This window comes from Tachypleus tridentatus, chromosome 4 (genome assembly GCF_004210375.1).
Source record: "Tachypleus tridentatus isolate NWPU-2018 chromosome 4, ASM421037v1, whole genome shotgun sequence".
NCBI lineage: Eukaryota > Metazoa > Arthropoda > Merostomata > Xiphosura > Limulidae > Tachypleus > Tachypleus tridentatus.
This window is the reverse complement of record NC_134828.1, coordinates 121390688-121409543: the sequence shown is the minus strand read 5'-3', so window position 1 is coordinate 121409543 and position 18856 is coordinate 121390688. Positions and strand designations below refer to the sequence as shown.

The following is an 18856-nucleotide window of genomic DNA, read 5'->3' as shown; positions in this document are numbered from 1 at the left end:
TTCGCTATCTTCAATGCAGCTGGTTTTACAAGTGCTTCACCAAGGGTGTGTGGTTTGCCCTGCTTTGTGGTCAAGTACGCAACTTCATACAATGCTGTGAGGATTGATTTATCGATGGGTAAAAGCGAGAACAGGCAAAGTAGCCATTTCATCGAATCTGGCTCTCTTTACCTTGAATTCAGCAAGTGTTGTGTTCTTGTATTTCCCATCTCCATGCAGTTTTAGGGAATGTTCTCTTAGTTTTGCCAGTGCTGGACTAGAAGTGCTCAACTTGGCATTGCAAATCATGCATTAAGGACGTTGACTCCCGATCATGCTCTGTTTAACATGTGAATCCATATTGTACGTATTCGTCCCACAACTTTCTGTTTTTGCTCGACATAATTTGTATGAAGAGATTGAAAGATTAGGAAAAAAATCACAAATGACGCATGATTACAAGTCGCCTGCTAAGCGCACAAAGTTTCCTGCAGCACAGATATTAAGGCCAAGTGATGTGACGTGATCAGCCACAGCCAATGATGGCCAAGTGGAGCATGACGTCATGATTCATACGAGTTGGGTGAACAAAACGAATACACGCACAATGTGTGTGTCTTGACCTCCGCCAAACCCGTGAGACTGACTCACCGAACCCCTGGGGATCGACTGAACCCAGGTTAAGAACCACTGTACTATACTGAGTAATTAGTTAATATCTGACAATTGCTTATGGCAAAGTTACCAAAGCTATCTGTTGCCATCCCTAATTTTGATTTGCTAACCACAAGGAATGCAACCAGCTGACAATTATTAGGATTCTCTTTATTACCAAACAATGGAATTCACTATCACTTTATAATATTCACATTGGTGAAACAGTCAGCATTAGGCTATAACCCCATGAGCTGAAGGTTACGAATTATGTGCACCAACCACCAGATCATGCTAGGCCCCAAACTGTGAATAAGAACCACTAAAAAACAGTTAAATCATTTTGTCAAATCAGTTTAGGGTACTAATTAGACACTAATGATATTTGGTTTAGGTTTCATTAAGATTTCTTACCTTAAGTGTGGATTATCTATTTCTATGAAGATTTTACAATCTGATGTATAAGGATTTGTCAGCTCAAATTCAATGAATTCTACAGCACCAAGGGTAGGATGTAAGGTAGCTTCAGTTGTTATTGTCTGCTGTAATAGATTAAGGATTTCTTCATGCTTGTGGTGCTCTCTGTATGCCTGTAATGTCCGAAGATCTTTCTTTCTTGCTCTAAACACGTGCAGATTTTCCTTAAGATTAAAAAAATATAGTGTAATGACACAAGTCCATTTCATTTGATTGTTTTTAATTTCACTGAAACAGAAACTAAAATCAAGATGAAAGATTTGTGACACGAGCTACCTTAGTTGGCAGGTTCAGCTCCCGACTTTGAGATCTTACAGCTTCCATTCGAGCTAATTTTCGTCTCCGTTCTGATGATAAAGTTTCACCACTTGGTTTCTGATGGTGTCTACCTCTTGCTGACATAAGTGATGCTAATTCACGATCTGTTTCCACTAAAAGCCGAGCTATGGAAACCTGATGACACTCTAAATTACAGAAAAATAGCAAAATGGGCATTCTTTTGCTACTTTTGGATATGTAGGAACTTTCTGTACACATAAGACTATTAAAAAAAGACATTAACCAAACCTGTATGCATATTTACCTATTATTATAAAATACTAATTTGAATCTTATAGCCTGTACTGTAAATTTCATTTGCTCGTGTATATTATTCTAAAGATGATTAATGAAACAAGTGTCTTACAGAAATTGTAAGTATATCCATATAATCCTCAATCTTACTTCCACAGAAGTCTTAACACAAACACTGATACAGAAATGGTAATTATATACAGACAAACTTTACTCTTACTTCTACAAAAGTCTTAATACAAACACTGATAGAGAAATGGTAAGTATATATACACAAACTTTAATCTTACTTCTACAATGGTCTTAACACCAACACTGATACAGAAGTGGTAAATATACACAGACAAACTTTAATCTTACTTCTACAGTGATCTTAGCACAAACACTGATACAGAAATGATAAGTACACATACACAAACAACTTGAACTGATACATTTTTAAGTTTTAATTCAGAGAGTAAGTAAGTAACATTAAAATATCTAATAAAAATGTCATTAATGAAAAAAATATATAACAACTCAATGTAAACAAGAATAAAGTGAATACAATAGATCAACCCTGGCAAAATGAAGTCTTGAATGTCTGATTTTTGGCTGATACAAACCTTCTATAACTGATTCTGGCTAACCCAAGCCCTGTATGTCTGAACCTTTCTGATACAAGTCCTATTAATGTGATTCTGGTTGACACAACTCCTGCGAGTTTGACCCTGATTGAACTAAATTCTATATGTCTGAATCGAAGTAGTTAAACACAGGTCAACAAATTTATGCTTAGTTTATCTGAAACTTTAATAAAAGTTAGAAACTTGAGCTAATAACTTATCCTGAACATTCACTAAGGCTACACACTTACAAAAACATATAAATGTGGTAATAATCAAATATACCAAATGTCTAAAAACGTTTCATCTTTCCTAGGTTATCTTTACGTTAAGATTGTTATCAATAAAAGTGATAATAACCATTCCAGCCATTCTGAGAAACATTTTTATTTCAAGTGGGTTTCTCATCAGCAAGAATTGACTGCTCAGTACAAATTCAAATGTAACAAGAAACTAGTATTAATTTTATCTTGGGGTTATGAATTGTTCTTACATTTGTTAAAATACCTTTACATAAAACATCTTGAAAAACAATTCAAGCAATATATTAATTGTATGAAGTATTTGTGGGTAAAACAGCTTATTGAATTTGGTTCATAACAACATAATGTGCTTTAAATAGTTGTTGGTTATTAAGCACAAAGCTACATAAAGGGCTGTCTGTGTGCTGCCCACCATGAGTATCAAAATCTAGTTTTTAGCAGTATAAGCCTGCAGAGACACCACTGAGGATGGGATTAAATAGTAAATTTTAGAATTAATCATCTACTATATATATTCCTGGACCAAAGAAAAAAACAAAGATGTGTAATTCTAACACTGATTGATATTTCCAAATGAAGTAGATATTAATAATGTAGTGTAACAAAATCTGGAAAATGTCTTCTACACTTTCTCTTTTAAAAGTAATGTACCATGAAGTATAACTGGGAAATGCACAGAAGCATTTTGTTTTGCTAAGTTAAACTATATATATGAATATAATAAATCTTAAACAACCACATAATCTGCACAACTTTCTTTCAACACATGTGCATACTTAGCAGAAATTGGAAGAATTTCATAAAAAAATTAAAAACCTAACTTACTACAATAAATATATATTTTTTATGCCACAAACACACAGTTGAGATATCAAAATATTTATACAAACCTGGCCTGTTCACAGTAAACTTTTTATTAGAGGAAAGAAGTACTGGACGTTTGTTAATATACTTTTCTCCTAAACAGAAAATAAAGACATTTCTTACTCATGAATAGCTATAGAGAGTTATGATAAACAATTTATAATACAGAAATAATGTTACTTACTACAGTTGGATAATGTAATGTATAAAACTCTCCTGTCCACATTAATTATATGATATGTTAAAGTACACCAAGGAAACATATTGTAACAACTTCACACTAAATAGTTCTGTTGATTTAATATAAGGTCATCTAATGATAAAATACCCATTCACAAATAATACAGATTTTAGCAAGTTCACTACAACAATATCTTACACGTATTCTTTTCAGTCATAATGATCATCACACATAATACAGCTAGTTTAACATTGCAGACAGAAAACAGACAATAAACTTGGTGTACTTTATCTCCAGTTTCGTAAAGTACATACAGAACAGGCAAAAAACATGTACTTTATGTCTCCAGTTTCATATGGAATATACAATAAACATGAGGTTCTTTATGTTGCCAGATTCATACAGAACATATAATAAAGTTGGTATACTTTATGTCTCCAATTTAATATAGTACATACAGAACAGACAATAAACTTGGTGTACTTTGTCTCCAATTTCATACAGAATAGACAATGAACAAACAGACCTTTAAAAATACAATTCAATGAAAGTTCTTGATACATACAAATTTTATAAAACACATCTCGGTGAAGGTTAATGATACAGACAAACCCTTAGAAAACACATCTCTTGAAAGTTATTTTTACAGGCAAACCCTTAAGTGAATGTTATTGATACAGATAGGCTTTAAAAAATACATATCAATGAAAGTTCTTGATAAACAGATTTTAACAACACATCTCAGTGAAGGTTATTATACAGAAAGACCCTTAGAAAGCACATCTAATAATAATATAGCATTGATATAACTCACTCTCTTCAATTTTTCTCATTGAATCTTCTGAAAGTGGTGACCCAATGTTAGCTAAACGAAGGTGGAGATAACCTCTTAGTTTTGGTTGACCGACGATTCTCTCTGAAGGTATGTCTAAATACTCACAGTACAAAATATCAAGCTCCAGTGTCGTCTGAACTGACTCTTTTCCATCTCGAAATAGAAACTATTAGAAATAAGTTACCTTTAAACTGATCAACTTGATATTTACTTCATAACAATGTTCTAAATATCGATAATTCTATTCTCTGAAGTGTAAAGAACCTGAGCCAGAAATGTGGTAATTTGATACTCTAAAATGTAGAGAACCTTAGTCTGAAAAGTAATAATTTTATATTCTAAGGTGTAAATAAATCTGTATTCTGAAATGTCAAGGGCTTAAGATGGTACAGATGTTAAATATAAACTTCGAAGTGTAAAAGGTCGAGGCTGAAGAAATAAGAAATCTATAATTTTTAGGAATTATATGTTATGTGACTATAATACACTACTTCCTTCTTAATTTCCTATTATGGGTTTAAAGTTATAGAAATTATAATTCATACCACTTACTGACCACAGAATGTTCTAGGTATCTTTTAAGGATTACATAAAACATTATTCTTCTTCACCATTTAGCAGTTTAAAATTGCTTGTTTCACTGCTAAATATACATACAACAGTTTCATAATACCTGTTTCACTACCAAATACATACAACAGTTTCATAATACCTGTTTCACTACTAAATGTACATACAACAGTTTCATAATACCTGCTTCACTATTAAATGTACATACAACAGTTTCATAATACCTGTTTCACTACTAAATGTACATACAACAGTTTCATAATACCTGTTTCACTACTAAATGTACATACAACAGTTTCATAATACCTGTTTCACTACTAAATGTACATACAACAGTTTCATAATACCTGTTTCACTACTAAATGTACATACAACAGTTTCATAATACCTGCTTCACTACTAAATGTACATACAACAGTTTCATAACACCTGCTTTACTACTAAATGTACGTACAACAGTTTCATAATACCTGCTTCACTACTAAATGTACATACAACAGTTTCATAACACCTGCTTCACTACTAAATGTACATACAACAGTTTCATAATACCTGCTTCACTACTAAATGTACATACAACAGTTTCATAATACCTGCTTCACTACTAAATGTACATACAACAGTTTCATAATACCTGTTTCACTACTAAATGTACATACAACAGTTTCATAACACCTGCTTCACTACTAAATGTACATACAACAGTTTCATAACACCTGCTTCACTACTAAATGTACATACAACAGTTTCATAACACCTGCTTCACTACTAAATGTACATACAACAGTTTCATAACACCTGCTTCACTACTAAATGTACATACAACAGTTTCATAATACCTGCTTCACTACTAAATGTACATACAACAGTTTCATAATACCTGCTTCACTACTAAATGTACATACAACAGTTTCATAATACCTGTTTCACTACTAAATGTACATACAACAGTTTCATAACACCTGCTTCACTACTAAATGTACATACAAAAGTTTCATAACACCTGCTTCACTACTAAATGTACATACAACAGTTTCATAACACCTGCTTCACTACTAAATGTACATACAACAGTTTCATAATACCTGCTTCACTACTAAATGTACATACAACAGTTTCATAATACCTGTTTCACTACTAAATGTACATACAACAGTTTCATAATACCTGTTTCACTACTAAATGTACATACAACAGTTTCATAATACCTGTTTCAATACTAAATGTACATACAACAGTTTCATAATACCTGTTTCAATACTAAATGTACATACAACAGTTTCATAATACCTGCTTCATACAACAGTTTCATAATACCTGCTTCATACAACAGTTTCATAATACCTGTTTCACTACTAAATGTACATACAACAGTTTCATAATACCTGTTTCAATACTACATGTAGATAAAGTGGTTTCATAATTTGTGCTTTACAACTAAAGGAGAATATTTACAATATGTTTCAGTCCAAAATTGAAATAAAAATAAAACCATCTTTTATTAATGAAATGTACCTAAACATTCTTCATCATATTTATTCTTGATTTCTAACACTGTTAATCTACTTCAAGTAATATTTTTTTCCCTGACCTTTAACATAAATAATTTGTTTTATAAAATAAAAAAGCAGCTACCTTCAAATCAACATCTGATGAGCCAATGTAAAGCAATGACTCGCCGTCCCAAACATCAACATACAGATGATGGTAAGCTAAGTACTTCAAGAAAGCTTTATCTTCTCCACTGCTGAGAGAAGCTGGATCAATGTCATAACGAACCTATACAAAGTTTGATTACATTTTTAAATTAATGATATTACTAAAGGTCCTCAATCCAACCAACAACACAAATTTTGTACTGTTTAAAAGCTTTTGTATAACAAACTACATTGCACTCAGTCACATAACAAACTTTACATTATTCATGAGAGATTAACTTCTGTATAAAGATTACATTATACACAACTAGAAAAAAGTACTTCAGATTATTTCAAAGGTATTAGCTGTTAGAAAAACTAAACTGTACAAGGCCACACGACAAACTTTACATTATTTAAGAGAGATTAGATGTTATATACAAAATACATTGTACTGGGCCACATAAAAACTTCACATTATTTACAAGAGATTAGTTGTTACATAATCTATACAGTAGACTTGGCCACATAAAAACTTCACATTATTTACAAGAGATAAGTTGTTACATAATCTATACAGTAGACTTGGCAACATTAAAACTTCACATTATTTACAAGAGATAAGTTGTTACATAATCTATACAGTAGACTTGGCAACATTAACACTTCACCTTATTTACAAGAGATTAATTGTTACATAATCTATACAGTAAACTTGGGCACATAAAAACTTCACCTTATTTACAAGAGATTAGTTGTTACATAATCTATACAGTAGACTTGGCAACATTAAAACTTCACCTTATTTACACAAGATTAATTGTTACATAATCTATACAGTAGACTTGGCAACATTAAAACTTCACATTATTTACAAGAGATTAATTGTTACATAATCTATACAGTAGACTTGGCCACACGAAAACTTCACCTTATTTACAAGAGATTAGTTATTACATAATCTATACACTAAACTTGGGCACATAAAACTTCACATTATTTTCAAGAGATTAGTTGTTACATAATCTGTACAGTAGACTTGGCTACATAAAAACAGCCTCTAGTAAAAAATTAATTCATACTAGCCTCATACCCAGGTGGACCTTCCCTCTTTACTCCTGGTGATTGCATGGGAAAAAGAATATATGGAAGAGATGTGGACTCTGTGCTTGCTAGTGGCTCTTGTTGTTCCAGTAAAAGCCTGTAAGAGAGCTTAGCTGATTCCAAAATTAAAATTATTCATTTCTTAAGAGACAATGAATTACTGAAAGAAATACCAAAAAACTGAGAATTTTGTGTTAGAAAGATGGAAGAACTAAAACATTTTGAAAATACCTGAATAACATGGTCACAATGATAAAAATAACAATCTGTTAAACTATATATAGAACTGTTCAAATAGTATATATATCAAAACTGGAAATATCTGTATAACATGATCACAATGATAAAGATAATCTGTTAAACTATATATAGAACTGTTCAAAGAGTATATATATCAAAACTGGAAATATCTGTATAACATGGTCACAATGATAAAAATAATCTGTTAAACTATATACAGAACTGTTCAAAGAGTATATATATCAAAACTGGAAATATCTGTATAACATGGTCACAATGATAAAGATAACAATCTGTTAAACTATATATAGAACTGTTCAAAGAGTATATATATCAAAACTGGAAATATCTGTACAGCATGATCACAATGATAAAGATAACAATCTGTTAAACTATATATAGAACTGTTCAAAGAGTATATATATCAAAACTGGAAATATCTGAATAACATAATAGCAGCAGAGATAACACTCTATTTAGATACATCAGGATAGATAAACACTGATAAAGTCTTAGTAGAAATTTACAAATGACATTTATGCTAAGAATATTACTATTTCTCTTTCCTGATTTGTCTAACATGGCATTTATACTAAGACTTTATTACTGTTTGTCTTTCCTCATTTTTCTAATATAGTATTTATACTAAGACTTTATTACTGTTTGTCTTTCCTGATTTGTCTAACATGGCATTTATACTAAGACTTTATTACTGTTTGTCTTTCCTCATTTTTCTAATATAGTATTTATACTAAGACTTTATTACTGTTTGTCTTTCCTGATTTGTCTAACATGGCATTTATAATAAGACTTTATTACTGTTTGTCTTTCCTCATTTTTCTAATATAGTATTTATACTAAGACTTTATTACTGTTTGTCTTTCCTTGTTTGTCTAATATAGTATTTATACTAAGACTTTATTACTGTTTGTCTTTCCTGATTTGTCTAATACAGTATTTATACTGAGACTTTATTACTGTTTGTCTTTCTTCATTTTTCCAATATAGTATTTATACTAAGACTTATTACTGATGTCTTTCCTTGTTTGTCTAAAATTGTATTTACACTAAGACTTTATAACTATTTATCTTTCCTGATTTGTCTAGCATGGTTAGTTGGTTGGTTTGGCATTTTATGGCACAAATCAACTAGGCTATCTGCACCAAACATCTAATAAAAAGTTAAAATTAAAGTAAAATTAGTAAAAAGGAATCAAAGTATAACAAAGTTTATTTTTTGAATTAAAAACATAAATAGCATTAAATACAATTTTTACATCTAGTCTACAGCAGTGAGAGAAAATTTACAGTAATACAAGTTGTAAAGGACTTTCTGTAACATAATTATAATTATCATAACTCACCAGGATAACCAATGGGTAAGTTCAAATATCAGCATTAGTGACCTGAAGTTGGCCTTTCCAGTCCTGGTTTTGAGTTATTTGACATTACATCCATTTTCTAATTTCATATCAAGCTAGTTGTACTTCATATTAAAAAAAGGTCTAATGTATGAATTAAATAGTGTTAAAAAGGTCAATGACCTTTAAAATACTAAAAACATTTGTTAGGTGGACAGTGTCATCGCTGCCGATAACACTGTCCAATGTTACGGATAAACTTTGGGACAAAACATGTTGAAAATGGTGCCACTATTGAGAGTCGTAATGATGGCAAGACAGTAAAATGTGACTCATTGTGACTTGAGAGTCACACAGACAACACATTGGTGCATCACTTCCAGATAAAAGAAATTGATGAGTTAAAAAACTGTGACCAATGCGTAGTCTAGCATTGAAAAAGCTTGTTTTCACTTTGCTCACTCCAAGTTGACTGCCAACTGGCACGGGGCTGAGCCTTGAATAGAAGACCATGGTCCATGTATAGAATAGGCACAGCAGTGATAATGCCAGAGCATACAGACTTAGCTGTGGTGTCTGTGAGCTTAATACTGTGAATATCAATATGGCCTGGTATCCAGAACAACTTGATAGAATTAGATGTTAAAAAGAAATAGGCGAGTCCGTTTTGAATATCCATGAAAATAGGGTGAGAACTGATGTGAAACGATTCCAGGGCTAACAGAGAGCTAAGTGAATTGGTATAAATAGTACAATTCCTGTACTGCATAGGTTCTATGTGATCCAAGGCAAGAGAAATAGTGTACAATTTAGCAGTGACCATAGAAACTGTAGAGGGGATTATGTATGCAACAATCGAGTCATGGTAAACAGTGGCAGAGCCCACAGAGTCATATGATTTCAAACCATCTGTATAAATGGGAATGGAAGGATGGTTCGAAAGATGTTTGGCAAATACAAGACAATACTTCCAATCACGAGAATTTGTCTTCTTCAGATGACTCAAAGAGAGGTCACATTTGGGGATATTAATTAGCCATGGTGGGATTGGCTGATCTGTGGATACTGATCTGTCATCTAAAGAGAGACCCAATTCAACCAACTGCACCTGCATACAAAGGCTAAAAGAAACAATGGCAGATTGTTTATTAAGAAAAAGTGTGGCCCACTGAGAAAGGAAAACACAACCCAATGTGGGATACTGTGGTAAAGATTGAAGTTTTGATGCATACACTAAAGACAGTTCCAAATACCAAAGGTACAGAGGGGGTTCATGAGATTCTGTGTACAAACTCTGGACTGGAGAAGTGCAAAAGGCTCCTGTGCAGAGCTGAAGTCCCTGATGCTGAACAGGGTCAAACATTTTCTTGGCTGAATTCCTGGCAGAGCCATAGACCACAGACCCACAGTCTAGTTTTGATTGAATAAGAGCACGATAGATTTTTAACATGAAAAATCAATCTGTCCCCCAAGAGATGTAAGAGAGGACACAGGCAGGATTCCACCAAGGAAGATACTATGGAAACCTTGTTGAGGTTTTAGGAATACACTGAGCAGCTGCCTGGACAAAAAAGTCAGTTACTGCTAAAACACAGTCATTTATCAATGGCAGAATCAAGTTCTGGGAGAATTATATATTTAAAAATGGCTGGTATAGGTAGAGAAAGCACCAGCCATTTTTAAGTATATAATTTTCTCTACAAGTAGGTTTTCTTGTCATCACAGATGAGAGACAGGTTGTGGTCCAAGAGCATATGCTCCAGAGCACAACCCCTCCCATTAATACTAGCACCACCCCAAAGGGGATTATGTCCATTAAAATCCCCCAATAGCAAAAAGGGGATGGTAACTGTTAAATGAGGGCATCAAGGTTTGACTGATTATTGATCTCTTCAAGTAGAGAGAACAAATAGTGAGGGTATGACCCAAGGAAACACGGATGGCTACAGCCTTCAAGGATGTATCAAGTGACAAAGACAGGGTGAACACATGCTGATCAACCAGCAATGCCACCCCACAATACACTCGTCCATCACACGACCTGTCATTTCTGTACAAGGAAAATTGCCAAAGGGTGACTGTAGCAGGTTTCAGAAATGTTTCCTGTAAGGAGAGACACGGGATGGTAAGAATTAATCAAATCCTTAATGTCATCTATATTTGATTGAAAACCTTGACAGTTCCACTGGATCAAAGTGACCATTGTACTTATGTGGAGGAGAATGTAGTGGGGAGATCTTATGTTTGTGACCATGTTTTTTTCGTTAATGGACAAAAATCTATCAACCTCCATGGATCTTGCCCTGGGTCAAGTAGGCAGGTCTTTGTCTGTAGACAAAGATTCCAATGACTGAGGGCATGAACAAATGGTTGATTTACTTCTCGGGGTTGCAGAAGAGGATGGACCCAAGCAAGCACTTAAACATGAAAAAAGTAAAACTGGGCAGTCACTGAGAGGAGTGAATGGGACATAGATTCGTCATCTTCTTTAATTATGAAGGGCACAAGATTCTTAAGATGTAATGCAAATAACTACGTTGAAGGCACGGAAAGATCTGTCTGCACTACCACTGTGGTAGCGGAATGGAATGCAGCAGCATATGTCCAAGATGGAGTTGGGGACAATAATTTCTGATCCTCTGGGTAGGTGATATGTAACCTGGAATCACACTGTGTTAACTGTAGTGGCCCATACCCCTTTTACTCTATTTCTTGCCCTAAATTGGTGGAAGAGAAAAAGGGGTGTGAGCCACTACAGTTAACACAGTGTGGTTCCAGGTTACAATTGTAAGCATCATGGTCTTTACCACTACAATGAGCACATATTAAAGAACCACGACATGATGTTTTGAGCGATCAAACTGCTGACACTGGAAACATCTGTGATGGTTAGGAATATGAGGTTGTACCTTGCAGTTCAGATAACCTGCTTTGACTGTGGCAGAAGGACATAATGATGTATACATTAATATCGAAACATTGGTAGAGTTCATAATTCAGTCTTTACGAGTGAAAATTAGGCACACTGCAATAACATCTTGGCTGGAGAAACCAGCAAGGATTTTATACTTGGGAACGTTCTCTAAATCCCTTTCAACTAGAACTCCTCTGGAAAACTTCAAAGTTGCACTGGGAGTAAACCCAATGGGTATATCCCCAATAGCCTTTGATTTCAAGAGGTGTTTGGTATGTTGTAGTGATGATGTTTCTACCAAAAAGTCTCCAGAGTGCAACTTCTTTACTGACTTTGGGGAGCCAGAAAGTCCCTCTAATCTTTTTTGAATGAAAAATGGAGACATCTGCCCCAAGTATTTTTCTAGCTGTAATATTCACTGTACAACAGAGTCGTCCATGTGAGGTCATTTTCCAATGATCTGTTTTTTCACTTTTTCATTTTTATTTATTTTATCAGAAAGAGGGTATTCATAATAAAGAAGCTACATTTCAGTACCCACTGAACCCACCCACTGTGGAGCCCAATGAGAGGTCGCAACACAGTGCCAAACAAAGACACTGCAGCAACGCCACAGTTTCGTGAGCACTATACCTGAACACCAGCATCAGATACAATGTCCGCAACACCTGTTGAGAACATCCAACACTAGTACTTAGTTAACCCTAACCTAAGTGGACCAGCCGACTGACTCTAAGGGGCCCACCCCAAGGCCACCCATATACAGGGATTCAAGGCCAAAGTGGTGTGTTAGAATTGTAACCCTCAACTACCAGAATCTTCTCCTCCCCTTCATGGGTTGCCACACACAGCAATCATGTAGGTGGATGTTTAAATCCCAGAGGAGGTAAACTGAAAGAACAGAACCTTCTCTGGAAGGTCCCCTCACCATGTACAGGAATCCACATCGAGGGGGTCTTGCATGGCATTTATACTAAAAATATTAATTTCTTTCATGATTTGTTTAGTGTGGTATTTATACTGAGAATATTATAGTCTTTTCTCATTTGTCTAGTGTAACACTTATATCAAGAATATTAATGTTTGTCCTTCATGATTTGACTAGCATAGTATTTATACTGAGAATATTACAGTCTTTTCTCATTTGTCTAGTGTAACACTTATACTAAGAATATTAATGTTTGTCCTTCATGATTTGACTAGCATAGTATTTAAACAAAGACTTTATAACTGTTTGTTTTCCTGATTTTTTCTAGCATGACATTTATACTAAGACTTTATAGTTGTTATTCTATACTGATAACAAGATATTTTGATGTTCTAATTCAACACATAAAAACTTTTAATAGCATACAAAGTGTAATCATTGAGATAAAAACATTTCTAATTTTCACTGAAATAGTTTATTGTTTATGAAACTTATAAGAAAAAGAGTATAAAACTGACAGTACCTTTCTGTTCTTATTGGTGGGAAACGATAAAATTGGAATGTAAAGAATATGGTATGAAGATCTTTCCTGGCACAACTATGGATGAAACATAACTGAATGTAGAATAAATAACAAAATGTAGAAAAATACTACCTAACATCAGACTGAGATTAATAAGTACCACATTTTAATGCATTAACAAGTTTCTCGATGTTAGTACACTTTCTTATTGGATTTAATAAGTTAAACAGAATGTATAAATTAATACATTATACATTAATAGTTAATAAATTAACAGTCTTGTTGGAATTAAGGACGTAACACTATGTTAAGTTTAATAAGTTAACAGTATATTAAAATCAGTAGCTAAACAATTCATATAAAATAATATATTAATAGTTAATAAGTTAACAGTTTTGTTGTAACCAAGGAAGTAACACTATGTTAAGGTTAATAAGTTAAAAGTTATTAAAATTAGTAGGTAAACAATTTATATAAATTACTGTATTCATAGTTAATAAGTCAACAGTATATTAAAATCAGTATGTAAACAATTTATAAATTAATACACTAATAGTATATTAAAATCAGTGACTTAAAATTTATATAAATTAATATGTTAATAGTGAATAAGTTAACAGTATATTAAACTCAGTAGGTAAACAATTAATAGAAATTAATGTATGCTATAATTCATAAATTAACAGTATATTAAATTCAGTAACTAAACAGTTTATATAAAGTAATACATTAATAGTATATTAAAATCAGTATGTAAACAATTTACATAAATTATTACATTAATAGTTAATAAGTTAACAGTATATTAAAATTAGTAGGTAAACAATTTATATAAATTAATATATTAATAGTTAATAAGTGAACAGTATATTAAAATCAGATGGTAAACAATTTATGTAAATTAATACATTAACAGTTAATAACTTAACAGTCTTATTGGAATTAAGAAAGTAACACCTTATTAAGGTTAAAAGGTTAACAGTAATTTGTCGAGGTTAATAAAGATTCATAAGACAACAAACATAAAATAAGTAAAAGGTTAAATGTTTAACCAAAAAGTTCATTTTTAGAACAAAGTACAATACAGTAAGGGAGTTTCTATAACTTTAAAATCAAGACAAACCTTGACGTACTTAGTATAAGCTAGGAACTGGAAAATTATTTGGTTACATTTCAAAATATCCATTTCTTCTTTTTTAAGGTTTACTGAAAGTGGTTCAATAGGATTTAGCACATTTGGTGGCGTCCATGACGATCTCGAATTACAGGAAATCCAGCTGAATATAACTGACCATATGCAACTCTGGACAGGTGCTGACCCCTGAAGAAATATTATGTTTATGTTTATTTTTGAGAATGTTGAAAAAGTTATTTGATTCTAATGTTAAATATTAGGAAGTTGCTAAAGTTTTTATATCTTTTTATAGCTATGTGAGAGTTTTCTGTTTGGTAAAGTTTAAATAGAATTTGTATGTGGTTTTAAGTCAAAGTCAAAATAACAATACTGCAATGAATGAACTTCTTGTATAAACATATTAGTGTTGCTCAGGATGTTAAAAAATAGATGGTTGATACATAAAATCTTCTGTGATTGTTACTACTCTATACTTGCTAGAGAGGTTTCAATTTACAAAGTGTTCTTATCTTATTTTTTATTGGTTTTTATAATTGTGATTAATATGCTTTTTATGTATCATCATGCATAACAAGATTCAGTAGAAACATACTTACTTAAACACGTTCTGGGAGAACACAGGCAGAAGAGGCACATGAGGACCTGTTCCATGGTGGATCTCCTCCAGCTCTTGAGATGTCTTATTAAAAAACAATAATTTTGAATATGTTCCACTAGAAAAACAAACAATCTTTCTCCTTAATACCTTTACTTAAAAAATACATTCACAATAACTATTACGTTACTAGGTAAATTATGCTACCCCAATCCTTGTCATTTGACTTACATCCATCATATACTGTTTTCCAGGATGGATATTTTCTGACAAAGTTTTTCAAGGTGCTATCAAGTATGCTTATAGAGTAGATGCAATTCCCAGAAATAATTAAAGTACTGAAACAAGAGTTATGTCACACTGTTAGTAGAGTAAATATGACTCCTACATTCTGTCACTATGTTTAACGTGATTTCCAGAGTTGTTGTGATACTCACACAAGAGTTATCATACTGTTGTTCCAGTTTTTTTATGCAAGTCTTGAAATCTTGGCAAGAAAGCAAGAGTTATTTCATTATATCAAAATATATTTAATTCAAAACGTTTCTGCAAAATAGTTTTTAGTTTTTAAGAATTATAAAGTTAGACAACTGAAAATACATAAACTTAAAGTTATATATGTAAAAAATGGCTGGTATGGATAGAGAAAGTACTATGTAGGGAAGTGGACATTTCTACTTTCTTCGGTCATCATCACATTCACAAAGAAAGAAAGAGATAACTGACCGATAGCTGATCACATGTTTGAAGGGGGTTGTGTAAGTGAGTGAAGGAATGTAGAGGGCATGCTTAGATGTTTGATTATATTTATTAATATAGGTATGAAGGTATTCCTTTGTATTGGTTTATTTTGGTCTTGAGTTGTTGTATAAGTAAGGCTTCTTTAATTTTGATTATGTTTGTTTCTTTATTTAGTATTTGGGTGTTTTCTATGGTTATGTTGTGTTTTTTTTATTTGCAGTGTTCAAAAACGTGTGAAGGTGACTTTTTGTGTTCTTTGAATCTGGTTTCCATTTTTCTACTTGTTTCTCCAATATAGAAGTCGTGGCAGTTATCACATTGTATTTTATAAATAATGTTGGTGTGGTGTTTGTCAGTGTAGTTTTTACATAGTATAGACCTCAGTTTTGTGCCTGGTGTTTGAATAAATTTGGTATTAACTGGAATGCCGTATTTTGTTACTAGTTTTTGCCAAATGTTGGCTATTTTTCTGCTGATGTTGGGGATATATGGTATGCAGCAGTATAAAGTTTTGTGATTTTTTAAATTGTGAGGTATATTTACTTTTGTTAATTGATTTTGTGACTCTGATGATGACCGAAGAAGGTCGAAATGTTGTTCGCTCATCTACAAAGTGCTTTCTCTACCCATACCAGCCGTTTCTTTAAACACATAATTTCCTCTACAAGTGGGTTTGCTCGTCATCACAGATTATAAACGTAAAACATTAACCTGAACCAAGTTAAGTGGAAAACCAGAAAATTGTTTAAATTTAAGAAAAGCAGTAAAGTACTCATAAGACATACAACTTTTTTTTTGTTCTGCTTTCACATGCTCTAACAGCCATGTTTAATTTTAATTCTCATTTGAAATAAGAACAGACAGTTTAATGAATACAATTTGTTTTATATTTCAACCATACTGTAATTGCATACTATTTTCAAGTTAACATTACAGGTATTTATTACTTCACCTTCACAGTTATATACTTTTCACAAGTATTCTTCCAAATTCTAAAACAACTATTCTCATTACTGACATTTCATAAATATTTTATCACTATACTTATAAAGCAAGATTAGTTGACATGTTACATTACCCACAGATTAAGATTTGTTGACATGTTACATTACCCACAGATTAAGATTTGTTGACATGTTGCATTACCCACAGATTATGATTTGTTGACATGCTACATTACCCACAGATTAAGATTGGTTGACATGTTACATTACCCACAGATTAAGATTAGTTGGCATGTTACATTACCCACAGATTAAAATTTGTTGACATGTTACATTACCCACAGATTAAGATTTGTTGACATGTTACATTACCCACAGATTAAATCCAACCTACATTAATATTATTTTCAGTTTGGTCCTTTACAAAAGAGATGTGATCTTTCCTTCTGAAAACCTGTTCTTTTGATTCATGAACCTTCTTTATAGGAGACACAGGAGAGCTTCTGTAAGACACACTTTACTTAAGAAATTTCAGGATGATAAAAGCTATACCATAATTTTAATAAAAAATATGAGGATTAGTTATCAAACAATAGTGAATTATTAAAAAACAACAATAAAAGAAACATTGTTTACATCTTAATAAATCAATTTTCTAGCAACATACCTTCTAGGTAAAAGTGTATTTACATAGATGATAAAACACAAACTAATACATGACTTTGACATCATATTTGTATCATCAATGAATACAAAACAATGTATGTTTGTAATAATAAAAACACAAAACAAAATATTACTATTAACACAAAAAATAAAATAAACTGTCTTAGCTCTTCAGTGAAGTTGTATTTGTAACAATAAAAAATAAACCATCTTAACCTCTCAGTAAGTGCATCATGCCACAATATAATAACTTCTTCAAAATGCAAAGACTACACAAAAACAAAGGTTGTGAATGTCAGAACATAATGTATTTCAGTTTATATACATAACATCTTAATACAACATGTGTACACAAACCTTTGGTGATGAAAAACAGTATCATCAGCTTGTAACTTATAGTCTACTCCAACTTGTCTATTGGCTGAGAGTTGGCTGGTCTCAGATGCAGCTGACTGCTGTTTAACTGGTCGTAACGAGCTCTCTCTCTAGAGAAAACATGTATTATGCATTATTTACATTGACCTATGAGTACCAAACATAGAATTAACATAAATCTGGCAAAAAAACAAAATTTTCAGAGTTTACATCAGAGACAAACATCACTAAGAGAAAAATTTACGGAGTGGATTTATTGAGATAAAACAAAAGTGAGATGCTAAAGATTAGACTAAAACTGCTTATGTACAAGCTTTCCGAGATATGCAAATAATACAACAGAAACAATATTAATTTGACTGAAGTAGTAAATATTACAGAAACTGTAAACAAACCTTTCGACCAGGAATAAAGGTAAAACAAAGGCTTCCTCGTCCTCCATCACAGTCAACTAAAGGTTTTCCACAAAAGACTAGAGTATTGTTTGGGCATCGGCTTGGTCCACCAATCATTTGAATGTAAACTTCTGTCTGACTACTAGGACATTGCAACCATGGATACCAGAAACCCCACAAGACAGTTACAATAGAAACAGGTCCATGAACTTTTCCCATGGCAGTACTTGCCTAAAAAAACACAAAAAGGACATTCTCTATAGCAGCGTTTACTTAGTGAAAACAGAAACCAGCACT

At 32.4% G+C, this 18856-nt stretch overlaps 1 protein-coding gene across 11 annotated transcripts in view; it reads right to left on the bottom strand.

Moving 5' to 3' along the window:
* LOC143249958 (nephrocystin-4-like) overlaps positions 1 to 18856 on the bottom strand; it is a 94757-nt gene that overhangs the window by 38600 nt on the left and 37301 nt on the right. For 3 of the 11 annotated variants that reach the window (XR_013028049.1, XM_076500594.1, XM_076500593.1), the window contains exons 1-9: positions 15440 to 15522; positions 14842 to 15029; positions 13709 to 13783; positions 7725 to 7839; positions 6637 to 6780; positions 4411 to 4597; positions 3442 to 3510; positions 1387 to 1574; positions 1048 to 1274 (exon numbers count right to left, since the gene is read on the bottom strand). Coding sequence is in view for 4 of the 11 variants with exons in the window: in XM_076500594.1 (XP_076356709.1) it covers positions 1048 to 1274; positions 1387 to 1574; positions 3442 to 3510; positions 4411 to 4597; positions 6637 to 6780; positions 7725 to 7839; positions 13709 to 13783; positions 14842 to 14894 (1058 nt within the window). In the remaining 7 variants the exon portion in view is untranslated. Of the gene's footprint in view, positions 1 to 1047; positions 1275 to 1386; positions 1575 to 3441; positions 3511 to 4410; positions 4598 to 6636; positions 6781 to 7724; positions 10638 to 12177; positions 13679 to 13708; positions 13784 to 14841; positions 15030 to 15439; positions 15523 to 17517; positions 17627 to 18146; positions 18275 to 18559; positions 18791 to 18856 lie in introns of those variants that run through there. The other 8 variants (XR_013028050.1, XR_013028055.1, XR_013028054.1 and 5 more) reach the window with 7 other exon arrangements.